This window comes from Parambassis ranga, chromosome 3, assembly GCF_900634625.1.
Source record: "Parambassis ranga chromosome 3, fParRan2.1, whole genome shotgun sequence".
Taxonomy (NCBI): Eukaryota; Metazoa; Chordata; class Actinopteri; family Ambassidae; genus Parambassis; species Parambassis ranga.
The window spans coordinates 23,768,654-23,781,102 of NC_041024.1; the positions used below are offsets into that span (position 1 = coordinate 23,768,654).

General features: G+C 43.3%; 1 protein-coding gene across 3 annotated transcripts in view; it reads right to left on the bottom strand.

Moving 5' to 3' along the window:
- Positions 1-12,449, bottom strand: part of znf536 (zinc finger protein 536) — a 170,853-nt gene that overhangs the window by 76,788 nt on the left and 81,616 nt on the right. For 2 of the 3 annotated variants that reach the window (XM_028402376.1, XM_028402375.1), the window contains exon 5: positions 1,222-3,491. In XM_028402376.1, the coding sequence (XP_028258177.1) occupies positions 1,222-3,490 (2,269 nt within the window). In that variant the 5' untranslated portion in view covers position 3,491. Of the gene's footprint in view, positions 1-1,221; positions 3,492-6,024; positions 6,120-12,449 lie in introns of those variants that run through there. The other variant, XM_028402377.1, reaches the window with a different exon arrangement.

Below are 12,449 nucleotides of genomic sequence, written 5' to 3' on the forward strand. Positions count from 1 at the left end.
ATACAGAGGGAGAAACTTCCAGCATTAAAATTCAGAAGATAATTACATCCGCTACACCCCCACTCTGTTGAGAAAGTGTTATGTTTAATAGTCTCTATAAAGAAAATAGGTTTTTATCTCACTCTCATTTTCATTAATTCCTAATTGGGGTGGGGGGTTGTCTGTTATTAATTCTTAGATTAAAATAAACATAGCCTGTCCCATGTTCAAACCCATCACACTACACGGGCATGATAAGGACTTCATGCCTCTGTGAATAAATAAACAATTTCGTCTCCACTGGTGGAATTAAGTTGCTTACAGCCTTAAGCTAAGCCACTCTGATTTATATTTATATATATTTATATTTTTTTTTTCTCAAAAGACTTAAAAGCACATCCTCGCTTCTGCAAATGAAGTTTGTTTTTTTTGACCTGCTTTATATGTATATCTTTAATTAGTGTCTTGTTTAGCTTAAACTGGCTGATTATCGCGTATTCGTGACCTAATTACTGCACACGCTTCTTAACGCCAGCGAAGCGCCCTGAGGAGCAACCAAAAGTTACCTTTAAAAAACTTGTGTAATCATTAGCAATGAGCCTCCCTTAATCCCACTAAACATACACTTATCTAGCCCCGGCCGGCCTGTGTTTGCTGGGTATGGAGAGGGGAGGGGCTTGGTTGTCTCCGACGTGTTTATTAAAGACATTTATTAATCACTGTGGTTAAAACGAGTGCGTCCCTGCGCTCCAAGTCTTTACTCATGTTCCACAGGGATCCAGGCTGCTAACCAGCAAACGTGGATACAGTAGTGCAATGGGGCTGTCTCCCTGGATTGTGCTCTCTGGAGTCTTAGCAAGAAATTGTACTTCATAATACAACGTCCAGCATGTGAGAAAATATGGCGGTCTGTGTGTGTTTATAGTATCCAATATAAGCAAACCACCCTGTGGGTATGTGAAATTAGGTATCTAAGTTATGAGAGGAATGCGTTCTTCTGGCTCTTCTAGAGGTTCTTTTAAAGCGATAGAAGATGCTTGTGTATACACATGTCCATTCAATTAAAGGAATTCTTTGTGTCTTCTGTGTGGTTAAGATTGTTGGATGATAAGTCAGCAGCACTTAAATATGAATTGTTGGGAATATGTATATAAAAAATGAAGCAATTGCGATGGCCTTTGGATGACTGAGAATCTACACAGATCGAACACTGGATATATATGCAATGAGGTGGTTTCTTACCTGAAGATGGTGAGGAGGGATGTGGGCTGTCATCCTGGACGCTTCCAGTCTGGGAGTGGCCTCCTCCGACTCCACTCTCTTCTGTCACGTTGGATGAACCAGGAGTGGTGGAGCGGCTGATGGACTGGGACTCAGGGTCGCTGGCTGATCCGCGGCGCTCGTCCAGACCTTGCTGAAGTGCTTCATCGATGCCTCTCTTGTCTTTGCTGTGGATTCTGGAGTGGACAACCATTTGATGGTAGGTTCTGAAGACCTGGCCACAGTCAGGGCACTCTGAAGGCTTTTCCTTCAGGCTGGAGAGGTTGTAGTCAATGTTTGGGCTTCCCAGGCCAGCCAGGGCTCCAGGAGCCTCGGCGTTACCATGGTGAGACATTAGGTCACGGTGACTGTCATAGCCTCTTCCATTCTCCTTCATGGACATCTTGGATCCTTGCAAAGCCTCAGAGAGCTGCTTCTGCTTGGAGCTATCATTGGAAGCAATCAATGAGTAGTCTTGTTTGTCCTTTGAGAAGGAACCTAAGGTCCCTGCACCACCCGTATCATCTTCCTGTCCTGGTTGTATATGGTGCTGGTGGTGCTGCTGATCCTTAGGCATGAAAGCCCTGTCCATAGTCATACCACGAGCCATTATCTGCCAGGCTTGGTAACTACTTAGGGAGTCCATTTCTGCCACTTTTGCAGCTGCTTGGAGGCGCTCCATGCAGCTTGACTTGAGTGGTGGCACAAGGTTGAGACAACCAAGGAGTGAGCGCTTCTCATTTTCACCCAGCACGTGGCCCATACCTCCTGCCATTGGTCCTAGCAGCTTTCCCAACATCTCCTTTTCTTTCATGGCTATTCCTGCTTTAGCCAGCATCTGATGCTGCTCACTCAGGCCTTGTTTGTCTGGTGAAAGGAAGCCTCCTTGAAGACAGGAGATGTAGCGGGAGTAAAGGTTGGCATGAGCTTCTTGAGCCAGATTGCTCATGCTGTTGACAGCAGCCATGTCCTGCTCACTGGGCTGGGGTGGTTTGCTCTTGATGGCCAGCTTGTTGAGGTGCACCTTCATGTGGTTCTTGAGAAACCAAGGTTCCTTGAAACGACGGCCGCAGATTTGGCAGCAGTGTTCAAAGGAGTCCTTGTGCTTTCGCATGTGGCCCTTGAGGAACCAAGCTTGGCTGAACACCTGGCCACACACGTCACAGCGAAATTCTGTGGCCATCTGCATGCCGCCGGATCCACCACCACTCTGGCCCTGTGTGGTTTCAGCTGTGATGTGGGCCTTTTCCACATGACTTATTAACTCCTCTTCATGGGAGGCAGCAAAGTCACATAGAGTACATTTGTAGGGCTTGTGGAGGATACGGATGTGACGGTCCAGCTCCTCACGCTTCTTAAACTTCCCTTTGCAGAAGGTGCAGCGGAAGCCTGTGGTTGGGTTTGAGGACTGATCATCCTGGGTGCCACCTGGCTTGGGAGAAGAAGAAGGCTGGGAAATTGTCTCTGGAGTGGCAAGGCCTGATGGGGGAGGTGGGCCACAGGCTGAAGGTAATTGCTGCTGATGGGTGTTAGAGCTGCTGTTGAGACCCAGATGGGGTGTTTGAGCTGTCTGGAGGAGACTACCACTCCCTCTCATCTGCTTGTCCCTCAGGATGGCCCTCTCCTCAAGCTCATGCAGCAGCCTGTTCTCCTCCCGGACACGGCCGCGGCCCTTTCCAAGATTCCCAAGCTTGTGAGTGCGGAGATGGATCTTCAAGTTGCCCTTTTGAGCCGCTCGGTGGTCACAGTAGGGACACTTGAATGGCTTCTCTCCTGTGTGCGTGCGCATGTGCAGTGATAGAATGCTGTTAAAGCGGAAGCGCTTGCCACACAATGGACAGGGATACTTCCTGTTCTTTCGAGCATCATCTTCGATATCGTTCATCTGGGACATGATGCCTAAGTTCTGCCCGTTGAGAAACTGCTGCAGGTCGACACGCCCATTCAGCCCAGTGAGCGCCGCTGCATCAATGTCTCGGTTGAGCTGATTGGCTAGCAGGGCCATCTGACTGCTGATAGGCTGACTTGCTAGGGCTGCGTGGTGTGTCTTCTCATCCAAAGGCGTGGCTGCCTTTTCTTCAGGAATCTGTTGTGGGCGGTGTAGGTCGGGAAAGGCGTGTCCTAGCTGGGCAGTGAGCTGGTGAAGCTTTTGACTGATTGGGTAGCGTCCATTTAACACTGCACTGCTCAGATGGGCATCGGCGTCAGGGACTGCTGATGACACACCAAGACATAAACTAGAGTCCTCCATCCTGTGGAAACAGACAGAAAATCAGGAACCATATTAGAACTCAAAAGAACAAACATTAACTGGTAGCTCACAGTCCAAATACTGTACAACACCTGTGATGCATCAACCAGTAACAGGAAATACAATTTATTATCTTTGATGCACAGCGCACTACAGGAATTGGCCTGGAAGGATGTTGTGACTGCTTAGAAGTTTTTCAAAATGTAAAACCATTTTGGATAGAATAATTACTCTGTAAACACAGAGAGCAGTGTATAATTAAGCTACTTGTGCCCATCCTATCAGAATTCCTCCAATTACACGCCTTAATGAAATGGAGCAACTGCATTGTCGGGAAGCCACCGCAATACTACAATTATGATATTAACAATAGCACTTAAAACCAAGGGGTTACTCCAGTAAACACAACAGTCTTATCTTGGTGCCACGACACTTGTCGTAGCGCAATACTCCATTAAAGAGCTATATTACATTTGATGTGAATCACTTTGCTCTCCTTTCTGCTTCCTTCTGTTTCTTTCTGTATCTTTCTTTTTCTCTCTACCTCTAAGTCTGTCACAAAAAAACTGTTGGCTGGGCTGAAAAGAGTTTTGCCATGTGGCAAAAAAAATAAAATAAAAAATAAATCATTGTGTAATAATGCAGCTAGACAAAAGCACACTCTAAAGTCAGACAGAATTATACTGTAGCGTTGGATCGCTTCATTTCTAATGCAACATATCAGTATTTTCTAACCATGTTGTGCAATCATTGAAAATGTTTTCATTCCTTATGTGTAACATCAGTGGATAAATAATTAAAAAAAAAAGATAACACTGGTTTTAATGCAGATCCATCTGCTCTCCAGATGGAGAGGTATAAACATCTATCTGCACACTTCCTGGCTGGCTCGCAGGGGTCAAACCCTCAGAAACAATAAGCGTGGTTCTGCTTTGGTCAACAAAATATTGTATAATATCTCATTAAGCTGATTAGTATGCTGCCTGGTAACAGTGGAAGCCACCGGGCTATGATGTATGATTATAATCATCATCAAAAAAAAAATGTTACAGAACCGGCAGTAGGTGTGTTCACTTTTACAGTTTTTTTGGGTATCGTTTGAGAAAGTCAGTCTGGCGGCGATGCGGCACACCCACATTAAATATGTGCACACATGTTCGGTACACAGACTCTGGCTTTCTTTTTTTCTCCACCTACTGTATATTTCAGATGCATGAGGGACTCCAACATTGTATCATTTGTTGTCTTGTTGATTTGGAAGTTTCAACCTCACTCTCTCCCCTCAGTAGGAGGTTAGCGGACATAAGGGGTGCCTGTTCTTGTAGCCACAAGCCCCCACCCCCCCACCCCCTCCCCCTCCGACACACTGTTGGTGGATTTTTATCTTGTGGACATGAATTAGACACTGTGACCAGTTTCCACTTGTGTGTAAAGGAATGTGACACTTGTGGGCTGCCCTTTGAATTCTCCTTATTTCTCTCTGCAAGTATCATAAAGCGAATTCATCAAGAACATAATGGCTATGCTATGTTCCGACAGCTACACATGCTTCCCTCAAAGCCTACAACAGATCTTATGACTGTGCTCTCATGTGAGTTGCTAATCTACGCAAGTTTTAATAGATTAGTAATAAAAGTTTGAATGGAATATATATATATATATATATATATATATATATATATATATATATATATACATATATATATGTGTGTGTGTGTAGTGTATATGTACACATTTATTGTGAGAATTGCTGGGAGAGATTAAACTTTGTTAGTCTGCTTTAAATGACTGAGGTTTTAAATTGTATTTATGTGACACCACAGTTTCCATCACCAGCCGTGCATATATTGGAGGAGACCTTATTTGAATGGGCCCTTTTTACAGAAGCGGCTGCCTTTTGGAATAGAAATCTGTGATTTAAACTAGGCTGATGAGCTGTTGCTCATTTGGGGAGATAGCAGCTTGCCCTTTTCTTCAATTTGATTTCTGCCTTTATCTTTAACATATAACAAAGGCAGATAGACAATGGAATAATGTGAAATGAACTGAAGAATCCAGTTTGTGTTTTTTTATAAACGTATCCTGGCTGACGAGCGTATGCAAATGAGGCACATTAATATGCTTGCCTTGCTCCCGAGTCATTTTATATTTTTTCCCCTGATTAAAAAGGACATTTCTTATGTGACATCCCCCCTCTGCTCACATCAACACACACACACACATGCGAGGGAATTTGAGGGTGGTGTACAAGTCAGAACGCATAGACACACACGAGCTCAAACACAAAACCCCTTTGACTACAGACAACAATTCAATATGCGAATGCCCTCTAAAAGACACGGTGAGTATGTTGCAACTCAGCCGGCATTATCAAATGGCTGCCCACAGAAATCACATCAACAACTCTGTCTATTTTCACCATATCCTGTTTGTTTGTCTTATGCACAATTTCCTGCTATATGCAATATTAAATAAGTGCATGTTTTTTTGTAGTTTTTTGTAGAAAGATCAAGCTTCTGGTTTGTCATTCTTACCAGTCACATTAAGGCAAATGTTGGAGCCCCGGTACGTCTCACTGTCACTGCTGTGTAGACTCCGTTAGTGAACAACAGATGCACCCTCTCTGTACTGGTACAGTAATGTCTGTATATGTGTCTGCCGTTATTCTAACCTGTATAACCTTATCATTTCCTGGCATGTGCAGCATTGCTGTCTCATTAAAAACTATTGGCTCCTCTGATACCTCTAAAACCACAAAGACTTCCTTTAGCATTTTCTCACGACTGTTCACTTGTTGTCTTTATAGTTCTTTGGTTTAATATTCAGCAGAGCGCCACGTGCACCAGTAAACACAGCCGAATCCTCTGTACATTTACACACGCACACTGAAACTGATTTCACTTGGTTTCTCTTCAATCCTCAGCTTAATTATAAGTGGTATCTGTAACACAATGGAAGTGTATTTCAGTCGCCATTTGAATGTGCGCAGTTCATTTCTCTCTTATCAATAGTGGCATGCATCATAAATGCATACAGGATTTAAATGTGCTCCTCTCTAATTGTAACCATATAAATTATTGTACGAAGGCGCTTTTCAGTATTAGAGGGAGTGCTGCTACCTATTATAAATTGTTATTAAAATAAATTATTTAGGAATTCGCTGTCAGGAGTTCTGTCATAAAACTTTTCCCTGACATTTAAGATGAGATGGGGGGGGGGGGGGGGGGGGGTGTGATCGAAAAGCTATTAGACGGACTTTACTTTGTTATTTTGGCATGTATCGACACAAAAACCATCGACTAATCACAATGCGATACCTCATTAAGTCCTAATGAACAAATTCATTGCATTAAACAAATCAATCATTATTCACAATGTGCTGAATTCAATCATATTTCCACCAAATCATTAATGAGACAAGTGGGGGCTGCAGAGACAGCGTTCTGATGTTGACGGGACAATGTGGGTATTTGCCATATGTTGCATGCACTGAGATTTGAATGCTAAATATTTAGCGATTAGGCGAGCAGCAGGGACATTCGGATTCATTAAAAAGCAGCAAGTGTGTTTTCAAAAGTACAAAGTGAGCTCTCTTTTCAAAAGATCAATTACCTTCTTGGTAGAAATACAAAAAAAACAGTTTGGTTAGCGCTTTGGTAGGTAGAACACGCCAGATATGAGTTTCTTCGCGGCTCGTGTTTTGTTCTATTGCAGGTGGTCTTTGCAAGACGTCTAATTAATCCAATAAAAAAGCTGCCTTGTTTTCCTTCCTCTCCCTCGCACTTTGACTTCACTGCATTATTACTTTCTGTAATGAGGCGAAAACACTGAACCGCACATGGGAAACAGTCACACGGCACCTGCCAGATTCAATCCCGGCTCCGTCCCATGCCTAGAGCCTCTTGATCAAAACTCATAAACTCTGCACTATCAAAAAAGATGTGGAGCTTTTAAAACTAGATTGTACTATTTTAAAAGTCCAGCTGCGAGACGTGGCCGAGGTCGGATCTCATCTGAATTTTAATAAAAGGGTGGCCTGAGAGAGCCTCAGATAGGATGGTCACATCACAAAGCAAACACATTTATATTTGTTTGCTTTCAATAATTAAAAACTTTACAATGCCCGAGAAAAAATAACAGCAAGGGAGCAAAGAATTCGTTGAGACTCAATAGATCTGTGACAAATATGAATGAACAGGAGTCTCTGCCTTTCCTTCTTTTCTCTCGCACAATATGTCATTGAGGGCTGTTTAAGAGCTCCTGTCAACAGGTAGTTCAACTTTCAGCTCATCCCCGCTGATCAGTGGGAGCCCTCCTGACAGCAAGAAAAGAAAGACACCGGGAGGGAGCGGGAGAGAGAGAAAGAAAAATGTTGTGGGTCTTTTTATCCGTCCGTCGCTCTGACAGCCTTGCAGGGGATGCCATGGGAGGAAGATCAATGCAGGACAAGCGGATTCCCACAGTTCATTGTTCGGGGCCAGCCAAATCATCTTCCCAAGACGGCCGGGGAGCTCAAAGCTTCCCTTTATGATAACCATCCCTGGTATTATTCCCACTATGATGATGATGACCTGCAGATGTCTGTGTCTCTATGTGTGTGTGTGTGTGTGTGTGTGTGTGTGTACATCTGTGAACACCTCTCCCCTCCTGAGTGAGCTACAATAGAGGTCACAGTGGCATGGTCAGACCCCTGCAGCACTGAATAAAGCAGCGCGATGAGCACAGGATTAACAGTGTCAAACATTTGTTAAGCAGACCGTCTCAGTCAGTTGAAGAGAAATACAAATAAATACATTTAGGAAAATATACTGATGGAATGTAAACATATTTTTGTCTATAATTTCATGCATCTGTTTTAATATATTTGTAGAATACACTCCACACTGTGCTCTCATGTGTGGTAACGCACCTGCTTGGGTTTTGCTTTGCTCTTTGTCTAAACTCTGTCAAATCAGTCAGAAAAGAGGGGCACAATCCTGTGTGTGCATTTGTGTGTGTGTGTGTGTGTGTGTGTGTGTGTGTGTGTCTGTGAGAGAGTGTGTTAGACAACAAACGCATCAGTGTAGAGCGCTCATGCATGGTTAGACTATGGGAAGAAAAGAGGCCAGCGAGACAATGACCACAGTGTATCTGTCATAGCTTACATCACCGGTCACTCTCTGTGCTGCATGTCAATGCTGCAAACACGCACACACACATACACAAATGTAGAGATTGAACAGAACTGACTGATTTTTCAGGTGAAAGAGACAGAGAGAAAGTAGTTGAATGTCAATACGGCCTAAATAACAGAATATCAGAAATAATTGCTGTTTTCTTCCACTCATGCTGGGCGCTTTCTGGTAGAGTTTTGCATAATGACTACAGTGAAGGGGGGGTGTAGGTTGTGTGTGTATGTGTGTGTGTGGAGGTAATAGCGGAGGGTGTGTAGAGGTGGTGGTAAAGGGAGGGGTTGTTGTGACAGGTGCTGAAATTCAACTAGGGAGGCAAGAGAGACAAAGGTTCAATTTACTAAGAGGAGACTTTAATTGTTACACAGCTAATTAAGAGAAGAAGGATCTCTTTTTTTGTTGTTGCACTATTTACTGTGTGTACATTGGGAGGTAAATTGTGCCTTCAAGCCTACGAGCCTATAGTCACAGCACTGTGTGGGAAAGGATGGTGCAACCAGCTACACATGCAACATACCTTTTCATAGCTTCACTGCTGTTGGGAGTTTGGGACTTTGTCTTTCTTTTTTCACCAAGTAAAACAAAAGTCTATGGCTAATTAGCAGCACTCATTACAGGAAGCGAGTCAGGTAATTATTTTACATCATGCTGCCGATAATTGAATGATTCTTCAATGTCTGAATGTCTGTTTGAAAGTACCCCCCCCCCACCTCCCTCTTCTTCTTCTTCTTCTTTTTTCTTTGAGGGAGATAAGAGAGAAGCTGGATACAGGTACCGCTGCCATATGCTCTTGAATGAAAAAGCTCTTCTGTCGAAGCAAATGGGATTTTTAAATATTGAAACTGCCGCATGTCTTTTTAATATGACCGTGTTAAATCTCTCTTTATTCCATCACTTTGATAAACTCTCCCTTTCCATCTCTCTCCTCTGCTATTTTTTTTTGTTAATGTCTGAAGAGAACTTCAGCTCTCTCTCTCTCTCTCTCTCTCTCTCTCTCTAAGAAGAAACTATTTTGCAAACATGCTGGGTTTTTTTTCTTCTTCTTCTTTAAGCAGCACATTTCCTGTTTAAGAAAGCAAACTAATCTTATCAAGGAAGCTGAGACTTGAGTGGAAATGCTTGCGATTCTCCGCATATGTTACAATATCTCTTTGTGGCCTTATAACTGCTATTGTTCTCACGCGCTTCTGGTGTGACCGGGGGAACAAGAGAGAAAGAAAAAGAAAGAAAGAAAAAAAAAAGAAGTAGAACATGCAGGGCACTCTCTCTACTTTCTCGCCTTTTTTTGCTTCAAAGTCAAATATGTACAGTGAGCTAATGTGCCACTTAATATGAAAGGAAAGAAGAGAGAGAGAGAGAGAGAGAGAGAGAGGGAGTATTTTCTACTTTAAGGCCTGAGTGTATTTATTACAGACTAATTGTAGCAGAGGAAGTGCTTTAGAGGGGTGTGCTCTCGGGAGAGAGGGTGGAGGGCCTCGGGGACATAAGAGAGCATGTTTATCTATCAGGCTTTATCAGAAAAACAAAGTGGTGACTGCTCTTAAGATTAGAGATGGGGGTATGTGTGGGGGGTGGTAGGGTAGGGAGAGATGAAAAGTTTTGCAGAAATAAATAAAAGAGATGAAAGGCTGATAAAGAAAAGAGAGGAGGAAGAAAGAAGAGGAGAGATGCCAGTGAGACAGCGTTTGCATCCATGCCGGTGACTCAGTGAAAGGCAGCCGTGATTAAAGCAGGAAGTTGGGTGAAACCTCAGAGCAGCATTGTTTTTTTTGTTTCCCCCTCACAGCCCTCTCTGCGAACTTTACTACAACACATACACACACACACAATCCGGACACACCTGGGATGTACAGTAACACTGTATGACCATCTTATTGTGCGTTTTGGTGTGTTAACAATTTGTAAATCGAATGAAATGTAACACGTATGCAAAGTGCTTGGGTTAGTCTAATGAATGAAAATGTGTTACTGGCTGTCAGGATTAGAAGTTGAGAAAGCAAAGTAGTTAATGTATGGATAAAGAGATAAAAAATAAACATGTGTTCAGATAGCTAGAGGTAGTTAAAATAGAAAGAATACATGCAAGTCAATAAAGGGGAACTTTTGTCTCCCCCATCTGGCAATACAAACAAAAAAAAGTCTGAGCACTCTTTCAAATTGTACTGTCCTGTTTCTATTTAACCAGCAAAGCTCATCATGCTAGCTGACAATAAGCATTAACACACGTCTGTCCTCGCTGTCAATCACCTCAAAGTTCTTAGCTAGTTATGACTTGTCGAGCAGCACAAGTATCAAAACCTGCAGTGCTACCTGCAGACTCTGGGGCGATGGCTCCAAGATGAGTCAATCTTTATAGACTCTCGTGTCAAAATGTCCAACTTAAATAATTACAGCTGGGTACAAACAAAGCTTTTGTCTCAATTAATGAAATTATACTTGTCCAGATGTCCTCACTAAAAAACTCCACATACAACATAATTGTGCTAACAGAATGTATGGTTGAACAACATCATCTGGTCATGGGACAAAAACACAGCAACAAAAGTCCATGTTAGGATGTGGGGTTGAGAAACAGTGGAGGGTACCGGCAGCACAGGAAACCTTTACTTAGGACTGCAGTGATGGAACAAACTGGGATTAGACAGTTGTAGGACAGGTAGGTCCTTGCAATAGTAATGCAAGGTTTGTGGCCCCCTGACACCAGAAGCTGTGCTGTTTTTACATGCTATAAAGTGTTGTTTTTACTCACTGTTTGTATGCACTGAAAGCTACTGGATAACACAAAAATCATTCTACAGGGTCAAAGTATTGTGATAGCCATTTGCGGCACCTGTGGGTGATGTCACACTCAGTTTGTTCATATTCATATACAGTCTATCTTTCTGGTTGACTAACCAGCGCAGGAGTGTCACCTTAGGCATCAGGTCAAAAGTGACACAATGACATTTTTTGAGAGAGACACAATTAAGAGGCAAAAAACAATATAAATACATCACTCAAAATGCTCAGAAACACAGTGTGTGTGTGTGTGTGTGTGTTTTGTGTGTGTGTGTGTGTGTGTGAGTCTCCAAAGGTATCTGTCTGCATCCCAGGATTCCTTGCATCTGTCCACACCAGAGCCTCAGCCTGGCACTGTCTGTCCTGGCCAACACTGCATTTTCCTCATTCTTTTCTGCCCTGCCTGACCTTCAGCATTGTCACCGACTTATCTTCCACAACAAAGGCTACCATACACACACTCATTAAAAAGACACCGCAAACACACACACACATTTTTGTCTGTGTGCGCTGTGGTAGGGGGGCGAAGTTCATTAAGGCAGTGGATCTTTATAATGAAAAATGACCTTTTCTGTAGTACAAAATTGCATGAACTCACTTTCTGCAATGAAAGTTGCACAAAAACATGTTTTTTTTCTGTCTCACACACAACTGTAACACTTCCTGACAAATATCTACAGCAACACAATGACACCAGCAGCCTGGTGACGAAAGGCTAGCATAGTAGCTAGTTGCTAACTGCTTGCCACTTGACGGGGTGCTGAAGAGGCTGCCTCAAATTCCCTCCCTTCACACACACACACACAGTGCGCAGACAGACAGTGTCTTCTTCATGAGTTCCGGAGCAGCCTCGGGGTGTTGGATGTGGGCAGTGGTGGGAGGTGGATCTGGGGTGTGGGTGGTTATAATCTGCGTGCCCTCTGTCGTCTCCCATCACCGCAAAAAAAAAAAAAAACCCTTTTCCTTTCTGCCTCACCTCTCTGGCACCCCCCCCTCCCCCTTCCTCCCCC